We start from the raw sequence: 20191 nt of genomic DNA on the forward strand, positions 1-20191 counted from the left end.
CCGAAAACCCGCCTTTTTATCGACCAAAAAGAGAACCTTCCTCCAAAGACAAAAAACTGCCGATCCCATACCAAAGAAAAAGGAGTTTCCTTTTAAAAAGGGATTCTCGCGTATAAAGTGGAGGCGACAAAGAATGATGAGTGAAGGGCTCGGGGGCTAAAGGCGAGAGAGATAGAAAAGAAAGTAGGGGTCGTCTGTTGGCTGAAAAAAAAAGCGCGGCAATGATGAAAAGAAAGAGGTCGCCACGTTGGGGGGAAAAGCAAAAAAGACGAAGGAAGGAAGGAAGGCTCTTGGGGGTCTTTGAACGCAAGAGAAGCAGAGAATAGCACGCGTCTCTTGGCTGAAGAGGAGGAGGTTTGGAGAGCAGAAAAAAGAAAAAGCTCTCTTGGCTGGAAAAGAAGGTAGAACCAAACCAAAGACAGAGGCGTGGAAGCCGACGACGGAGAGAAGGAGAAGACCTCACGCAAATTTTGAACCAGAGATATCTTGCGAGGCCGCGACTTTGAGCTACGAGCACAACTGTTGGAATAGGCGAGCAAGAAGAGAAGACTTCACAGCAGGCTATGGTCTTGTTAAGGGAGTTTTATTTCTTCGGTTTTATGGTTCCAGTTATTATGTGTTGCTAAACTATAAGGTAAGGCTTAGAGGAAGCCCTAGACTTGCGTAGGTTTATACTGTTTAATTGATTCACTGTTTTCGGAAGTTAAAGATTCATTGATTGTTTTCATATTGATATTAGTGGTTTACCTTCATTGATTATATCTTGCATGTTATGCCATGACTTGACTAGTTAATAGTTGGATTAATATTCTGTTTTTATCAAAGCATTATTTTTATCGTTTACGTAAACTTGTGAGAAATCGTACTGTAAGAAGACGATTTTTGCTAGGAGTTTATATTCTCGTTTGTTGAAACTCAATCAAACCCATATATAGATTTATATAGGAGCTCAACGTTCACATCTTCGAGAAAGCAAGGATTACCTTTTCCTCGTGCTACTCGTAATTAAAAGAGAACTTTGAATTAATTAAATTAGGAAAACTTACAACCGTCTAGGGTGAATTCGAATGCCTTAGTATCCTCTCCACTGATAATTTAATATAAATTTTATAGTTTTCATAATGAAGTTAAATAGGACTAGTTACTAGTTAATCAAAATTTCATAAACCAATATAGTTCGGATTAGGTTAAGTACTATTTTAGTATTCAATTGTACCCAACACGCAATCTCTGTGGGATCGACCTCGTTCTTGCGCACCTATATACGATATACCTAAACTGCTATGTAGTATTAGTAATATTAAAGAAGGGTTTAATTAGCTTTGTTTATTTAGGCGGTTAATTTCCTACCAAGTTTTTGCGCCATTTGCGCGGGATTGTAGTAGTACAATTGAGTTTTAAAGTTTTATATATCGTGATTCGTAGTTTAAGTATAGTCGTAGTTATATTATTTCATAGTTTACGTGTCTAATTTTAGTTATTTTTGCAGATAATTAAGCATAGATTTCTTCTTACAAGGGATAGTCATTGACTTTGTTGTGGACGTTGTGAATTGCTTGTCGTCGTCACCCTGCCATAAGTAGCCCTCGAAAGGCTGCCGGAGGAGGCGTCTTTTTCCTTTGTGGGGTTGAATTTTGTTTGTTTCGTGGGTTGTGCTTGTTTTATTGTTTCTTGCATTTAGGGAGGTTAAATCACATTGACCAGCCTTAGGCATCTTGCATTAGGACAGGTTTTAGCCCGCTCACTAGGAAAACCTTTTTACTGGCGTGGATCGAAGTGCCGGTGCTTTTGCACAAGAGCTGGGAATCGTGTGATTTGGGTTTAGGAGCAAATATATATTAAACAAGTTTTAAAATTCAACGGGTTGTAATTTTTGTTTGGTATTGTTTGTGTGAATTGTCTGCATATTTTATTAGAGTCTTAGGTTTTAGAAGTAGTTTATGGTAGTAACTTCGGTCCGATAACACACTGTTACACCATTTGATCCGAGATTGAGCACTCTCCTTAGGAGAAGTAGGCATCCCGAATTAGAGGTACCCGAAACTTTTGTTGGCAATACACCAATTTTTGCTGACATGGAGGGTAATAACAATAACGTGGTTGCCCAAGTACCTAGATCTATTAAGGAATATATATATCCTACTAGGACAACCCGACCATCTTGCATCGTTCCCCCTGCAACCAATGCTAATCACTTTGAGTTGAAGCCCAATCTTTGGGGCTCCTTCCTAAGTTTAGGGGAACGGAAGAGGAAGACCCATATCTTCATGTGAGGGAATTTGAGGATATTTGTGGGACTATTAAACTTCAACAATTTAGTGACGAAGCTATAAAATTAAAATTTTTCCCATTTTCTCTTAAAGAAAAAGCCAAGAGTTGGTTTCACACTCTCCCATCGAATTCCATAACGGGATGGGAAAAGTTATGCATTGTGTTTTTAAAGAACTTTTTCCCTAATCATAAGGCGACTGCTTTTAGAAAAGACTTGTCATCTTTTTGCCAAACTGATGGAGAGTCATTATGGAAGTGTATGGAGAGGTTTAAGGACATGCTCTTGCAGTGTCCTAACCACGCCTAGAGAGAGCGGTAGGCTAGTGCGATTCTCTATGAGGGTCTTGATTTTAATTCTAAGGCTATGATTGAGACCATGAGTACTGGGGATTTCTGTGATAAGACTATAGAAGAAGCGTGGACCTTTTTAGAAGAAGTCTCTGAGAAGGTCCAGCAATGGGAAACTAGTCGTGAACCTAAGAAGGTGGCTAGTAGTACTACTACACAGAAGGGTTTGTTCCGCGTTGACAAGGAATTCGACACGAACGCTAGGATGGCCGCTTTAATTAGAAGAGTTGAAGCTCTTGAGCTAGAAAAAGATACAAAGTCTCTAGCTCCAGTAGCCAATGTTGAAGTCCCTGGGTGTCTGTTGTGTGAAAGTCTTGATCACGTTATAGATAATTGCCCTGGTGTAAATGCACAAGTCAATGCTTTTAATTCATACCAAAAGCCAGGCAATAATCCTTTTTCTAACACGTATAACCCTGGATGGCATAACCATCCCAATTTGTCTTGGTCTAAAGGTATACATCAGGGAGGCCCCGTGGTTAACTCAAACCCAGTACCACAGTATGCACCTCAACCACCTAAACTTTCACCTATAGAAGAGGCCATTGCTCAATTAACACAAAACACCATGAAATTCGGGACCAACGCAACAATTTATGCAAGCCCGGTCAAACGGCTACTCGGGATAATGCTCAAGCCATTAGGAAGATTGAAATCACCATAGGTCAAATTGCTAATACTTTGAATGAGAGGGACAAGGGCAGGTTTCCTAGTCAACCAGTAGCTAATCCGAGGAGTCAGTTGGAAATAAGTTCTAACTTAAACCAAGCTCACTGGGGAGCAAGCCAAGGCTATCACCGTTCTTAGGAGTGGAAAATGTGTTGATAATAGGGTTGAGATGTCTAGGGACGAGAGGTCGATCGACCCTATAGAGTGTGAGAAGGAGGAAGGTGAGGTGAGTGAATCTAATAGTCATAATACTTCTAGGAAGGGTGTAAAACCTCCTACTGCTATGGAGACTAACCCTGTGCCATCTTATATACCTAAAGCTCCTTTTCCCCAACGTTTGATTCCGGCTAAGAAAGGTTCTAATCTTAATGAAATAATGGAAATGTTTAAACAGGTTCAAATAAATATTCCGTTACTTGATGCTATAAAACAAGTTCCTTCCTATGCCAAGTTTCTTAAAGATTTGTGTACACAAAAACGTAAGTTGAATGTGCACAAGAAAGCTTTTCTAACTGAGCAAGTGAGTTCTATTATCCAAAACCAAACTCCACCTAAGTTTAGAGATCCAGGATGCCCTACTATTTCTTGTGTTATTGGTGATCATATGATTGAGAAAGCATTACTTGATTTAGGAGCTAGCGTTAATTTGTTGCCTTATTCAGTTTATTTACAGCTTGGTCTTGGTAAGTTGAAACCTACATCAATTACTCTTCAATTGGCAGATAGGTTTATTAGGATTCCACGTGGTGTTGTTGAGGATGTTTTGATTTAGGTTGATAAATTTTATTTCCCTATTGACTTTGTTGTTCTGGATACACAACCTGTTCAAGATCCTAAACACCATATTTCGGTCATTTTAGATCGTCCCTTTTTAGCCACTTCTAATGCTATCATTAACTGTCGTAATGGAGTGTTAAAACTTTCTTTTGGTAATATGACTACAGAACTTAATGTGTTTAATGTGGGTCAAGAACCTCCTGAACCTGATGATTTTTGGGACGTTAATCTTATTGATAGTATAGTTCACGAGACTTTCTTGGAGAGTTATTCTAATGACCCTCTTGAGTCTTGTTTAACTAATTCTGGTAGTGGTTATGATGTGGATGATGTAATTTGTGAAGTTAATGCGTTGCTAGATGCAACCCCAATTTTAGAAACTGATACGTGGAGAGCCACAATAGAGCACCTGACTCCATCTGAGTCTACCCCAGTCTCTTCTATAAAGAGTCCTCCTAAGCTAGAGTTGAAACCATTACCTGATACTCTTAAGTATGTTTTTCTGGGACCTGATGATTCTTTGCCGGTTATTATTGCTTCTAATCTAGATAATGAACAAGAAGGTAAATTAATTAGGGTTCTTAAAGAGCATAGAGCACTGACTTTAGGGTGGAATATATCCTGATATTAATGGTATAAGCCCAACTGATTGTATGCATCATATTCATCTTGAGAAAGATGCTAAACCAACCCGTGAGTTTGAGGCGGCTTAATCTAACATGAAAGAGGTAGTGAGAGCCGAGGTTCTCAAGTTGTTAGATGCGGGTATCATTTATCCCATTTCCGATAGTAAATGGGTGAGTCCTGTTCAGGTTGTCCCTAAAAAGTCTGGGCTTACAGTTGTTGGAATTCAAAGGGCGAGTTAGTGCCCACCCGTATGACTACCGGATGGCGTTTTTGCATTGACTATCGTAAGTTGAATTTGGCCACTAGGAAAGATCACTTTCCTCTTTCGTTTATTGACCAGATGCTCGAGAGGTTAGCCGGTCATAAATATTATTGTTTTCTTGATGGTTATTCCGGTTATTACCAAATATATATTATCCCTGAGGATCAAGAAAAGACTACTTTTACTTGTCCTTTTGGAACTTTTGCCTATCGTCGTATGCCTTTTGGATTATGTAATGCACCTGGTACCTTCCAGCGATGCATGCTTAGTATTTTTTCTGATATGGTAGAAAGGTTTCTTGAGGTGTTTATGGATAACTTCTCAGTATTTGGGGATTCTTTTGATGAGGGTTTGCACCGTTTAGAATTAGTGTTAATTAGGTGCAAGGAGAAGAATCTTGTGTTGAATTGGGAGAAGTGTCATTTTATGGTCCAACAGGGTATTGTTCTTGGTCATATTGTTTCTTGTAAAGGAATTGAGGTCGATAAGGCCAAGGTTGATGTCATTTCTGGTCTTCCACCACCTAAGAGTATCAAAGATATTAGGTCATTCTTAGGTCATGCTGGATTTTATAGGCGTTTCATTAAAGACTTTAGCAAGATTTCACGTCCCTTATGCAATTTACTTGGTAAGGACGTCACTTTTGTCTTTGATGAAGATTGTTTGAAAGCTTTTGAGAAGCTTAAGCATTTATTGACTACCGCTCCTATCATCAGACAGCCTCGATTGGAGTGAGCCTTTTGAGTTAATGTGTGATGCATCTGACTATGCAGTTGGGGCTGTTTTAGGTCAACGGTTTGACAAGTTGCCCCATGTTATTTATTATGCTAGTCGAACCCTTAATGATGCACAGATGAACTACACTACAACTGAGAAAGAGTTGTTAGCTGTTGTGTTTGCTTTAGACAAATTTAGGTCTTACCTCATAGGGTCTAAGGTTGTCGTGTTTACTGATCATTCGGCTTTGAAATATCTCCTTACTAAGAAGGACGCTAAAGCGCGTTTGATTCGCTGGGTACTCTTGTTGCAAGAGTTTGATATAGAGATTAGGGATAAGAAGGGTACGGAGAACGTGGTCGCTGACCACTTGTCTAGACTTATAGTGGAATCTTCTACTGATATTTTGCCTGTAAATGAATCTTTTCCTGATGAGCAACTTTTTGTTATATCACAATCGCCTTGGTATGCGGATATTGTTAATTATCTTGTAACGAAATAGTTTCCCTCTCATTGGAGACAACAGGATAAATCTAAGTTTCTTGCTGAGGTTAGGAATTTTTTCTGGGATGATCCATACTTGTTTAAGTCATGCCCTGACCAGATTGTTAGGAGATGTGTCTCTGAGAGTGAGTTTCATAGTATTCTCTCTTTTTGCCAGGACCATGCATGTGGTGGTCACTTTGGTCCTAAAAAGACGGCCGAAAGGTTTTGCAAGGTGTGGTTTTATTGGCCTACTCTATTTAGGGATGCACATGAGTTTTGTTTGAATTGTGATAGATGCAAGCGTACAGGTAATATTTCCCATAGGAACATGATGCCTCTTTCCCCTATTTTAGTTGTGGAACTTTTTGATGTATGGGGTAAGACTTCATGGGTCCTTTCCCTCCTTCCTTTGGTTATCTTTATATCCTTGTTGCCGTAGACTATGTTTCTAAGTGGGTTGAGGCGGTGCCATGTAAAACGAATGATCATAAAGTCGTAGTTAACTTTTTAAAATATAATATATTTTCTCGTTTTGGTACGCCTCGTGCAATTATAAGTGATAATGTTACTCATTTTACACGAGCATTTGAATCTTTAATGAAAAAGTACTCTATTACTCATAAGCTTGCTACCCCATATCATCCTCAAACTAGTGGCCAAGTAGAAGTATCTAATAGGGAGATTAAGCGGATTTTAGAAAAGACTGTACGACCCGACCGTAAGGATTGGTCTCAACGTCTTAATGATTCTCTTTGGGCTTATAGAACTGCTTATAAGACTCCTATTGGTATGTCCCCTTATAGGCTTGTGTTTGGAAAGGCATGTCATTTGCCTGTAGAATTGGAACATCGTGCTTTTTGGGCCATTAAAACGTTTAACTTCGATATGCGTAAGGCTGATTCACAATGTAAACTTCAGTTGAATGAGTTAGCTGAGTTAAGGAATGAGGCATATGAGAATGCCAAGATTTACAAAGAGCGGACTAAGATTTTTCATGATAAATCTATTCTTCGAAAGTCTTTTGAACCTAATAAAAAAGTCTTGCTATATAATTCTCGTTTGCGTCTTTTTTCTGGTAAGTTACGTTCTAGGTGGATTTGGTCCTTTCATTGTTAAAACTGTTTTTTCCTCATGGTGCTTTGTTGAGATAGAAGATCCTACGGATGGTCGTGTGTTTAAGGTAAATGGTCAACGTTTGAAACCATACCTTGACGGTTTGGCGAGGCGGGATGTGGAAGAGGTAAGTCCGCTTGATCCTATTTATCATGATTGACATGATCCGGCTTGTTGATAAGCCCACATAGCATCGGTTGTGTGAAGCATTCGTCGCTAGAGACGTTAACTGTAGCGCTTGTGGGAGGCAACCCATGTTTTTAGTATTTCCGGAAATTGCCGTAAAAACATTTTGGCAACTTCCCGATTCGTTTTAGCAACTTAAAACCTCTAAAAACTTCATTCATTCTACACTCACAACCCACACTACACCTAACTTCCATCTCTCACCTTTCACTCCCACGTTTCCCGTTGTTTTTCACCATTTTATTTCTTCGTTAAAAAAAAAAAAAACTTTGATAGCGCCCAGCGCTTCAAGTTGTTAGCGACTTCGCCCTACGCTGTCGAAAAAAATTCAACTCGAAGGCCCCGCGCCGGGTGGAGTGCACCAGCGCTACGACCTCCGCGTGGACACAAAATTTTCCAGTTTTCTGAGGACTGGTCAGGTCGAACACCACTGAACTAAGCGAAGACAACCAAACAGAGTTCGGTGAACAGGATGGAGCAATGAATATGGCCATAATAGTTGGGAATTTATTTTCCATTTTATTTTTCGCATTTGCTCATTCTATATGCATGTTTTTATTTGTGGATGGTTCGCGACACACTAAGCCCAACAGGTTGTGAAGCATTCGTCGCTAGAGACGTTAAGCAGAAGCTTGTGGGAGGCAACCCATGTTTTATTTTTGAGTCATGTGTACCTTTCGTGATATCTCATACATTCCACTTTAGCACCTTTTCTCCGTGTTTTTGGAGACGTGTAACTCTATGGAATGAGATATGTGCCACAGGTTAGTCGTCATAGTAAATTGGTTCCTTTTCTATTTTATCGATTTTATATCTTTAGTGAGGTACTAATTTCTACAGGTGACTCGAGTTTTATTTTTCGTTCATGGAGCTATTGGTAACTTCTTTCCTTATTCTTTTACTTGTCCATGTTATTAATTTTTGGAATTAAGCATATCTGTCAACATTGAGGACAATGTCTAAACTAAGTTCGGGGGTGGGAACAAAATGTTTTGTTTAGCGAAAAATAAAACTTATGTATACTATGCACTTAGGGGTAGTGGTATCGTTTCCTTTTCTATGATGATTATAGTCTAGAAATCTCAGTTAGCATTTGAATTAAGAGTAGTTATTAAGAAACTTAGGTTAAGATATAGGTAATAGTCTCTGCATCTTTTCATAAATGTCTTGCATGAGCGTTATATTTGTAGTTGGCAGTACTTTTCTGAGACCTAGGTTAGAGTACTTAATTTTACATATCCAATGAGAATCTAGCCTAAAAGCCTCATATGAGTTGATATCCGAGTGATGACACAAGGGAGAAGTTAATTCGAAAGTACGTAAAAAACACACGCCCACTTGCTTGATCACCATACCATATCCTAAAAGAGAATTTAGGCAATCTTTGGATCGATATAGCGAGAAATTCAAACCTAAAGAATATTTTTTCCGCTTAGTTCCCTAATCGAGCCTTTCATTAGCTTTTTCATAAACCACAAATTCCTTACCCTATATAAAAAAAAATAAACAAATAAATAAAAATAGTCTACCCATTTGATAAGTCTGAGAAATAGGATGAAATGAAGAAAAGAAATGAGAAAGACCTGTAGAAAATCAAGAATTTGTTAGTGGCTTCAAAAGAAAAATAAAGAAAAGAAAGTTTCCATCCAAAGAAAAAAAAAATGAATAGAAATAAAATAAAAAAGTTAAAACTCCAAAAATAGAATCAAAGGAGTCAAAAAGCCAAAACAAAAGGGCTAAGAATGGAAACAAAGTGTAGAAGCAAAGTAAGAACAAGACTTTCTCTAGTTACGGAATTTGAAGACCTTATTTTCTCAGACTTGTCTATTTTGTTTATCCATTCCAGTTATTTTTAAACTATCACCTAAGCCATACATAACACCTAATAAAGACCTTTAGCTCAATTAGGAATAGGTTGGTGTGATAGTAAGTGGCAGATGTGTTTGATCGACCTCGGCTCCTTTGGATGTCATTGAGATTGAGAGGAAAAGTGTGCTCACCATTAACCTTTGGAGTGAGCTTAAAACCGAGCAGAAAAATCGAGTATTTTTTTGTCTTGACATATTTGTGAGGACCTACTTAGGACGCTTATTCAAGTTTTAGAACCGGACCTTACTTTGCATTTCATAGTTTTGTTCATTGCATGTATGTTTATTTGTAGATGATTTGATTATTATGCATATGTTAACTTAGGCTTTAAAATGAGTATTCTTTTTATTCCTTGCTAGTGAGAAATATGAATATCCGAGATAAATTAAGGAAACATTATTTGTTATTTCTTAGTCATTATAGTTTAGATGAAGTTTGTGAGTAACTTCTACGAAAACTCTCCACGAGACTAAACTCGTCCACTAGGGTAAACCTAGGGGTTTAAAAGACTTGTTGCACATGCTAAGTGTAATCGTTATTCCTACGAAAATGAGTTAGGATATTTAATTTTTATTATTAATTAGTTTAGATTTAGTTTTGCTCGAGGACTAGCAAAATGTAAGTTTGGGGGTATTTGATAAGCATGTAAATGTTATATTATTTACGCCAATTTTATATTAGTTAATCCATTTATTTTATTTGTTTGATTAAATTAGTGCATTTTCGGTGATTTTGCAGAAATCGAAATAATGTATGAAAGTGTGGTAAAAGCGTAAATTGTTCTTTGAATACATGTGTTGCAAAGATAGAAGGATGGGCCACCCTTAGTTGGGCCTTAGTAATAGTACAAGCTTGTGAGCTATGAGCCAATATCTAAAGTCTAAAATCGCATGACTAAAGGAGGTCTTTGAAGACCGGACCATGTGCAACTCAAGAGACAGCCCATACCCACTAACTAAGGGCCACACCATTTCCCATCCGGCTTGATGTACCGTAGCAGCCCTTAGTTCCTTCTCGTTCAAATTCATTCCATCGCTGAATAAAATCCGAAAACCCCCTTTTTATCCCGACCAAAAGAGAACCTTCCTCCAAAGACAAAAAGGAAACTGTCAATCCCATACCGAAAGAAAAAAGGAGTTTCCTTTTAAAAGGGGATTCTCGCGTATAAAGTGGAGGCGACAGCAGTGAGTGAAGGGGCTCTCGGGGGGCTAAAGGCGAGAGAGATAGAAAACGAGTAGGGTCGTCTGCTGGCTGAAAAAAAAACGTAGGCGACAGCAGTGAAAAGAAGAGGTCGTCTGTTGGCTGGGGAAAAACGCAAAAGACAGAAGGAAGGAAGGCTCTTGGCTGGTGCTGGAACGCAAGAGAAGCAGAGAATAGCACGCGTCTCTTGGCTGAAGAGGAGGTCGCTGGAGAGCAGAAAAGAAAAAGCTCTCTTGGCTGGAAAAGAAGGTAGAACCAAACCAAAGACAGAGAGCGTGGGGCGACGACCGAGAGAAGGAGAAGACCTCACGTGGGCTGAACCAGGAGATATCTTGCGAGGCCGCGACTTTGAGCTACGAGCACAACTGTTGGAATAGGCGAGCAAGAAGAGAAGACTTCACAGCAGGCTATGGTCTTGTTAAGGGAGTTTTATTTCTTCGGTTTTATGGTTCCAGTTATTATGTGTTGCTAAACTATAAGGTAAGGCTTAGAGGAAGCCCTAGACTTGCGTAGGTTTATACTGTTTAATTGATTCACTGTTTTCGGAAGTTAAAGATTCATTGATTGTTTTCATATTGATATTAGTGGTTTACCTTCATTGATTATATCTTGCATGTTATGCCATGACTTGACTAGTTAATAGTTGGATTAATATTCTGTTTTTATCAAAGCATTATTTTTATCGTTTACGTAAACTTGTGAGAAATCGTACTGTAAGAAGACGATTTTTGCTAGGAGTTTATATTCTCGTTTGTTGAAACTCAATCAAACCCATATATAGATTTATATAGGAGCTCAACGTTCACATCTTCGAGAAAGCAAGGATTACCTTTTCCTCGTGCTACTCGTAATTAAAAGAGAACTTTGAATTAATTAAATTAGGAAAACTTACAACCGTCTAGGGTGAATTCGAATGCCTTAGTATCCTCTCCACTGATAATTTAATATAAATTTTATAGTTTTCATAATGAAGTTAAATAGGACTAGTTACTAGTTAATCAAAATTTCATAAACCAATATAGTTCGGATTAGGTTAAGTACTATTTTAGTATTCAATTGTACCCAACACGCAATCTCTGTGGGATCGACCTCGTTCTCAAGCACCTATTTACGATATACCGATGCGCCATGTAGTATTAGTAATATTAAAGAAGGGTTTAATTAGCCTGTTTATTTAGGCCGGTTAATTTCCTACCAAGTTTTTGGCGCCGCTGCCGGGGATTGTAGTAGTACAATTGAGTTTTAAAGTTTTATATATCGTGATTCGTAGTTTAAGTATAGTCGTAGTTATATTATTTCATAGTTTACGTGTCTAATTTTAGTTATTTTTGCAGATAATTAAGCATAGATTTCTTCTTACAAGGGATAGTCGTGACTTTGTTGTGGACGTTGTGAATTGCTTGCTGTCGTCACCCGGCGTCGCAAGTAGCCCTCGAAGGCTCATGAGGTGAGGCACGCGTTTTTCCTTTGTGGGGTTGAATTTTGTTTGTTTCGTGGGTTGTGCTTGTTTTATTGTTTCTTGCATTTAGGGAGGTTAAATCACATTGACCGCCTTAGGCATCTTGCATTAGAGACAGGTTTTAGCCCGCCACTAGGAAAAACCTTTTACGCTGCGTGGATCGAAAGTGGACGGTGCTTTTTGCACAAGAACTGGGAATCGTGTGATTTGGGTTTAGGAGCAAATATATATTAAACAAGTTTTAAAATTCAATCGGGTTGTAATTTTTGTTTGGTATTGTTTGTGTGAATTGTATCCGCATCTTTTATTAGAGTCTTAGGTTTTAGAAGTAGTTTATGGTAGTAACTTCGGTCCGATAACACACCTGTTACACCATTTGATCCCCGAGATTGAACGACTCTCCTTAGGAGAAGTAGGCATCCCGAATTAGAGTACCAAACTTTTGTTGGCAATACACCAATTTTGCCGACATGGAGGGTAATAACAATAACGTGGTTGCCCAAGTACCTAGATCTATTAAGGAATATATATATCCTACTAGGACAACCCGACCATCTTGCATCGTTCCCCCTGCAACCAATGCTAATCACTTTGAGTTGAAGCCCAATCTGCTGGGGCTCCTTCCTAAGTTTAGGGGAACGGAAGAGGAAGACCCATATCTTCATGTGAGGGAATTTGAGGATATTTGTGGGACTATTAAACTTCAACAATTTAGTGACGAAGCTATAAAATTAAAAAATTTCCCATTTTCTCTTAAAGAAAAAGCCAAGAGTTGGTTTCACACTCTCCCATCGAATTCCATAACGGGATGGGAAAAGTTATGCATTGTGTTTTTAAAGAACTTTTTCCCTAATCATAAGGCGACTGCTTTTAGAAAAGACTTGTCATCTTTTTGCCAAACTGATGGAGAGTCATTATGGAAGTGTATGGAGAGGTTTAAGGACATGCTCTTGCAGTGTCCTAACCACGGCCTAGAGAACGGTAGGCTAGTGCAGATTCTCTATGAGGGTCTTGATTTTAATTCTAAGGCTATGATTGAGACCATGAGTACTGGGGATTTCTGTGATAAGACTATAGAAGAAGCGTGGACCTTTTTAGAAGAAGTCTCTGAGAAGGTCCAGCAATGGGAAACTAGTCGTGAACCTAAGAAGGTGGCTAGTAGTACTACTACACAGAAGGGTTTGTTCCGCGTTGACAAGGAATTCGACACGAACGCTAGGATGGCCGCTTTAATTAGAAGAGTTGAAGCTCTTGAGCTAGAAAAAGATACAAAGTCTCTAGCTCCAGTAGCCAATGTTGAAGTCCCTGGGTGTCTGTTGTGTGAAAGTCTTGATCACGTTATAGATAATTGCCCTGGTGTAAATGCACAAGTCAATGCTTTTAATTCATACCAAAAGCCAGGCAATAATCCTTTTTCTAACACGTATAACCCTGGATGGCATAACCATCCCAATTTGTCTTGGTCTAAAGGTATACATCAGGGAGGCCCCGTGGTTAACTCAAACCCAGTACCACAGTATGCACCTCAACCACCTAAACTTTCACCTATAGAAGAGGCCATTGCTCAATTAACACAAAACACCATGAAATTCCAGGACACAACGCAACAATTTATGCAAGCCAGTCAAACGGCTACTCAGGATAATGCTCAAGCCATTAGGAAGATTGAAATCACCATAGGTCAAATTGCTAATACTTTGAATGAGAGGGACAAGGGCAGGTTTCCTAGTCAACCAGTAGCTAATCCGAGGAGTCAGTTGGAAATAAGTTCTAACTTAAACCAAGCTCACCAGGAGCAAGCCAAGGCTATCACTGTTCTTAGGAGTGGAAAATGTGTTGATAATAGGGTTGAGATGTCTAAGGACGCTGAGGTCAGATCTGACCCTATAGAGTGTGAGAAGGAGGAAGGTGAGGTGAGTGAATCTAATAGTCATAATACTTCTAGGAAGGGTGTAAAACCTCCTACTGCTATGGAGACTAACCCTGTGCCATCTTATATACCTAAAGCTCCTTTTCCCCAACGTTTGATTCCGGCTAAGAAAGGTTCTAATCTTAATGAAATAATGGAAATGTTTAAACAGGTTCAAATAAATATTCCGTTACTTGATGCTATAAAACAAGTTCCTTCCTATGCCAAGTTTCTTAAAGATTTGTGTACACAAAAACGTAAGTTGAATGTGCACAAGAAAGCTTTTCTAACCGCGAGCAAGTGAGTTCTATTATCCAAAACCAAACTCCACCTAAGTTTAGAGATCCAGGATGCCCTACTATTTCTTGTGTTATTGGTGATCATATGATTGAGAAAGCATTACTTGATTTAGGAGCTAGCGTTAATTTGTTGCCTTATTCAGTTTATTTACAGCTTGGTCTTGGTAAGTTGAAACCTACATCAATTACTCTTCAATTGGCAGATAGGTTTATTAGGATTCCACGTGGTGTTGTTGAGGATGTTTTGATTTAGGTTGATAAATTTTATTCCCTATTGACTTTGTTGTTCGGATACACAACACTGTTCAAGATCCTAAACACCATATTTCGGTCATTTTAGATCGTCCCTTTTTAGCCACTTCTAATGCTATCATTAACTGTCGTAATGGAGTGTTAAAACTTTCTTTTGGTAATATGACTACAGAACTTAATGTGTTTAATGTGGGTCAAGAACCTCCTGAACCTGATGATTTTTGGGACGTTAATCTTATTGATAGTATAGTTCACGAGACTTTCTTGGAGAGTTATTCTAATGACCCTCTTGAGTCTTGTTTAACTAATTCTGGTAGTGGTTATGATGTGGATGATGTAATTTGTGAAGTTAATGCGTTGCTAGATGCAACCCCAATTTTAGAAACTGATACGTGGAGAGCCACAATAGAGCACCTGACTCCATCTGAGTCTACCCCAGTCTCTTCTATAAAGAGTCCTCCTAAGCTAGAGTTGAAACCATTACCTGATACTCTTAAGTATGTTTTTCTGGGACCTGATGATTCTTTGCCGGTTATTATTGCTTCTAATCTAGATAATGAACAAGAAGGTAAATTAATTAGGGTTCTTAAAGAGCATAGAGCAGCTTTAGGGTGGAATATCGCTGATATTAATGGTATAAGCCCAACTGATTGTATGCATCATATTCATCTTGAGAAAGATGCTAAACCAACCCGTGAGTTTCAGAGACGGCTTAATCCTAACATGAAAGAGGTAGTGAGAGCCGAGGTTCTCAAGTTGTTAGATGCGGGTATCATTTATCCCATTTCCGATAGTAAATGGGTGAGTCCTGTTCAGGTTGTCCCTAAAAAGTCTGGGCTTACAGTTGTTGGAATTCAAAGGGCGAGTTAGTGCCCACCATTATGACTACCGGATGGCGTTTTTGCATTGACTATCGTAAGTTGAATTTGGCCACTAGGAAAGATCACTTTCCTCTTTCGTTTATTGACCAGATGCTCGAGAGGTTAGCCGGTCATAAATATTATTGTTTTCTTGATGGTTATTCCGGTTATTACCAAATATATATTATCCCTGAGGATCAAGAAAAGACTACTTTTACTTGTCCTTTTGGAACTTTTGCCTATCGTCGTATGCCTTTTGGATTATGTAATGCACCTGGTACCTTCCAGCGATGCATGCTTAGTATTTTTTCTGATATGGTAGAAAGGTTTCTTGAGGTGTTTATGGATAACTTCTCAGTATTTGGGGATTCTTTTGATGAGGGTTTGCACCGTTTAGAATTAGTGTTAATTAGGTGCAAGGAGAAGAATCTTGTGTTGAATTGGGAGAAGTGTCATTTTATGATCCAACAGGGTATTGTTCTTGGTCATATTGTTTCTTGTAAAGGAATTGAGGTCGATAAGGCCAAGGTTGATGTCATTTCTGGTCTTCCACCACCTAAGACTGTCAAAGATATTAGGTCATTCTTAGGTCATGCTGGATTTTATAGGCGTTTCATTAAAGACTTTAGCAAGATTTCACGTCCCTTATGCAATTTACTTGGTAAGGACGTCACTTTTGTCTTTGATGAAGATTGTTTGAAAGCTTTTGAGAAGCTTAAGCATTTATTGACTACCGCTCCTATCATACAGCCTCCTGATTGGAGTGAGCCTTTTGAGTTAATGTGTGATGCATCTGACTATGCAGTTGGGGCTGTTTTAGGTCAACGGTTTGACAAGTTGCCCCATGTTATTTATTATGCTAGTCGAACCCTTAATGATGCACAGATGAACTACACTACAACTGAGAAAGAGTTGTTAGCTGTTGTGTTTGCTTTAGACAAATTTAGGTCTTACCTCATAGGGTCTAAGGTTGTCGCGGTTTTCTCGATCATTCGGCTTTGAAATATCTCCTTACTAAGAAGGACGCTTAAAGCGGCGTTTGATTATTTGGGTACTCTTGTTGCAAGAGTTTGATATAGAGATTAGGGATAAGAAAGTGGTATCGGAGAACGTGGTCGTGACCACTTGTCTAGACTTATAGTGGAATCTTCTACCGATATTTTGCCTGTAAATGAATCTTTTCCGATGAGCAACTTTTGTTATATCACAATCGCCTTGGTATGCGGATATTGTTAATTATCTTGTAACGAAATAGTTTCCCTCTCATTGGAGACAACGGGATAAATCTAAGTTTCTGCCGAGGTTAGGAATTTTTAAGGATGATCCATACTTGTTTAAGTCATGCCCGACCCAGATTGTTAGGAGATGTGTCTCGAGAGTGAGTTTCATAGTATTCTCTCTTTTTGCGGGACCATGCATGTGGTGGTCACTTTGGTCCCTAAAAAAGACGGGCTGGCGAAAGGTTTTGCAGTGTGGTTTTTATTGGCCTACTCTATTTAGGGATGCACATGAGTTTTGTTTGAATTGTGATAGATGCAAGCGTACAGGTAATATTTCCCATAGGAACATGATGCCTCTTTCCCCTATTTTAGTTGTGGAACTTTTTGATGTATGGGGTAAGACTTCATGGGTCCTTTCCCTCCTTCCTTTGGTTATCTTTATATCCTTGTTGCCGTAGACTATGTTTCTAAGTGGGTTGAGGCGGTGCCATGTAAAACGAATGATCATAAAGTCGTAGTTAACTTTTTAAAATATAATATATTTTCTCGTTTTGGTACGCCTCGTGCAATTATAAGTGATAATGTTACTCATTTTACACACCGAGCATTTGAATCTTTAATGAAAAAGTACTCTATTACTCATAAGCTTGCTACCCCATATCATCCTCAAACTAGTGGCCAAGTAGAAGTATCTAATAGGGAGATTAAGCGGATTTTAGAAAAGATCGCATGCGACCGACCGTAAGGATTGGTCTCAACGCCTTAATGATTCTCTTTGGGCTTATAGAACCGCTTATAAGACTCCTATTGGTATGTCCCCTTATAGGCTTGTGTTTGGAAAGGCATGTCATTTGCCGTAGAATTGGAACATCGTGCTTTTTGGGCCATTAAAAGCGTTTAACCGATATGCGTAAGGTTGATTCACAATGTAAACTTCGGTTGAATGAGTTAGCCGAGTTAAGGAATGAGGCATATGAGAATGCCAAGATTTACAAAGAGCGGACTAAGATTTTTCATGATAAATCTATTCTTCGAAAAGTCTTTTGAACCTAATAAAAAGTCTTGCTATATAATTCTCGTTTGCGTCTTTTTTCCGGTAAGTTACGTTCTAGGTGGATTTGGTCCTTTCATTGTTAAAACTGTTTTTTTCCTCATGGTCTTTGTTGAGATAGAAGATCCTACGGATGGTCGTGTGTTTAAGGTAAATGGTCAACGCGTTTGAAACCATACCTTGACGGTTTGGCCGGGCGGGGATGTGGAAGAGGTAAGTCCGCTTGATCCTATTTATCATGATGATTGCGTATCCGGCTTGTTGATAAGCCCACATAGCACCGATCGGTTGTGTGAAGCATTCGTCCGCTAGAGACGTTAATCTGAAGGCTTTGTGGGAGGCAACCCATGTTTTAGTATTTCGAAATTGCCGTAAAAACATTTTGGCAACTTCCCGATTCGTTTTAGCAACTTAAAACCTCTAAAACTTCATTCATTCATTCTACACTCACAACCCACACTACACCTAACTTCCATCTCTCACCTTTCACTCCCACGTTTCCCGTTGTTTTTCACCATTTTATTTCTTCGTAAAAAAAAAAAAACTTTTGAGCGCCCGCGCTTCAAGTTCGAGCGACTTCCGCCCTACTATTTGTCGCAGAAAATTCAACTCGAAGGCCGCCGCGCCAGTGTGGAGCGCACCAGCGCCGACCTCCGTGGACACAAAATTTTCCAGTTTTTCTCGAGGACCGGTCGGTCTAACACCACTGAACTAAGTTTAAGACAACCAAACAGAGTTCGTGAACGGGATGGAGCAATGAATATGGCCATAATAGTTGGGAATTTATTTTCCATTTTATTTTTCGTGATTTGCTCATTCTATATGCATGTTTTTATTTGTGGATGGTTGCGACACTAAGCCCAACGGCCAGGTGTGAAGCATTCGTGCGCTAGAGGCGTTAATCAGAAGCGCTTGTGGGAGGCAACCCATGTTTTATTTTTGAGTCATGTGTACCTTTCGCGATATCTCATACATTCCACTTTAGCACCTTTTCTCCGTGTTTTGGAGACGGTAACTCTATGGAATGAGATATGTGCCACAAAAGTTAGTCGTCATAGTAAATTGGTTCCTTTTTCTATTTTATCGATTTTATATCTTTAGTGAGGTACTAATTTCTACTGGTGACTCGAAGTTTTATTTTTCGTTCATGGAGCTATTGGTAACTTCTTTCCTTATTCTTTTACTTGTCCATGTTATTATTTTTGGAATTAAGCATATCTGTCAACATTGAGGACAATGTCTAAACTAAGTTGGGGGGTGGGAACAAAATGTTTTGTTTAGCTTAAAAATAAAACTTATGTATACTATGCACTTAGGGGTAGTGGTATCGTTTCCTTTTCTATGATGATTATAGTCTAGAAATCTCAGTTAGCATTTGAATTAAGAGTAGTTATTAAGAAACTTAGGTTAAGATATAGGTAATAGTCTCTGCATCTTTTCATAAATGTCTTGCATGAGCGTTATATTTGTAGTTGGCAGTACTTTTCTGAGACCTAGGTTAGAGTACTTAATTTTACATATCCAATGAGAATCTAGCCTAAAAGCCTCATATGAGTTGATATCTGAGTGATGACACAAGGGAGAAGTTAATTCCGAGTACAGAAAACACACGTCCACTTGCTTGATCACCATACCATATCCTAAAAGAGAATTTAGGCAATCTTTGGATCGATATAGCCAGAAATTCAAACCTAAAGAATATTTTTCCGCTTAGTCGCCCTTAATCGAGCCTTTCATTAGCTTTTTTTTTCATAAACCACAAATTCCTTACCCTATATAAAAAAAAAAATAAACAAATAAATAAAAATAGTCTACCCATTTGATAAGTCTGAGAAATAGGATGAAATGAAGAAAAGAAATGAGAAAGACCTGTAGAAAATCAAGAATTTGTTAGTGGCTTCAAAAGAAAAATAAAGAAAAGAAAGTTTCCATCCAAAGAAAAAAAAATGAATAGAAATAAAATAAAAAAGTTAAAACTCCAAAAATAGAATCAAAGGAGTCAAAAAGCCAAAACAAAAGGGCTAAGAATGGAAACAAAGTGTAGAAGCAAAGTAAGAACAAGACTTTCTCTAGTTACGGAATTTGAAGACCTTATTTTCTCAGACTTGTCTATTTTGTTTATCCATTCCAGTTATTTTTAAACTATCACCTAAGCCATACATAACACCTAATAAAGACCTTTAGCTCAATTAGGAATAGGTTGGTGTGATAGTAAGTGGCAGATGTGTTTGATCGACCTCGGCTCCTTTGGATGTCATTGAGATTGAGAGGAAAAGTGTGCTCACCGCATTAATTTGGAGTGAGCTTAAACCCGAGCGAGAAAAATCGAGTATTTTTGTCTTGACATATTTGTGAGGACCTACTTAGGACGCTTATTCAAGTTTTAGAACCGGACCTGCCACTGCATTTCATAGTTTTGTTCATTGCATGTATGTTTATTTGTAGATGATTTGATTATTATGCATATGTTAACTTAGGCTTTAAAATGAGTATTCTTTATTCCTTGCTAGTGAGAAATATGAATATCTGAGATAAATTAAGGAAACATTACTGTTATTTCTTAGTCATTATAGTTTAGATGAAGTTTGTGAGTAACTTCTCTGAAAACTCTCACGA

The 20191-nt window shown here is 38.5% G+C and overlaps 1 protein-coding gene across 1 annotated transcript; it reads left to right on the forward strand.

Moving 5' to 3' along the window:
• The first annotated feature begins 3457 nt into the window (after nucleotides 1-3457).
• LOC147509474 (uncharacterized) lies at nucleotides 3458-14445 on the forward strand. Its single transcript, XM_086597824.1, is given in 8 exon segments — nucleotides 3458-3971; nucleotides 4149-4628; nucleotides 5049-5312; nucleotides 5884-5969; nucleotides 6333-6534; nucleotides 6537-7105; nucleotides 12845-14065; nucleotides 14347-14445. Coding segments are annotated over 8 exon segments (3435 nt in total).
• The last annotated feature ends 5746 nt before the right edge of the window (nucleotides 14446-20191 follow it).

This window comes from Coptis chinensis, chromosome 3, assembly GCF_015680905.1.
Source record: "Coptis chinensis isolate HL-2020 chromosome 3, ASM1568090v1, whole genome shotgun sequence".
Lineage (NCBI taxonomy): Eukaryota > Viridiplantae > Streptophyta > Magnoliopsida > Ranunculales > Ranunculaceae > Coptis > Coptis chinensis.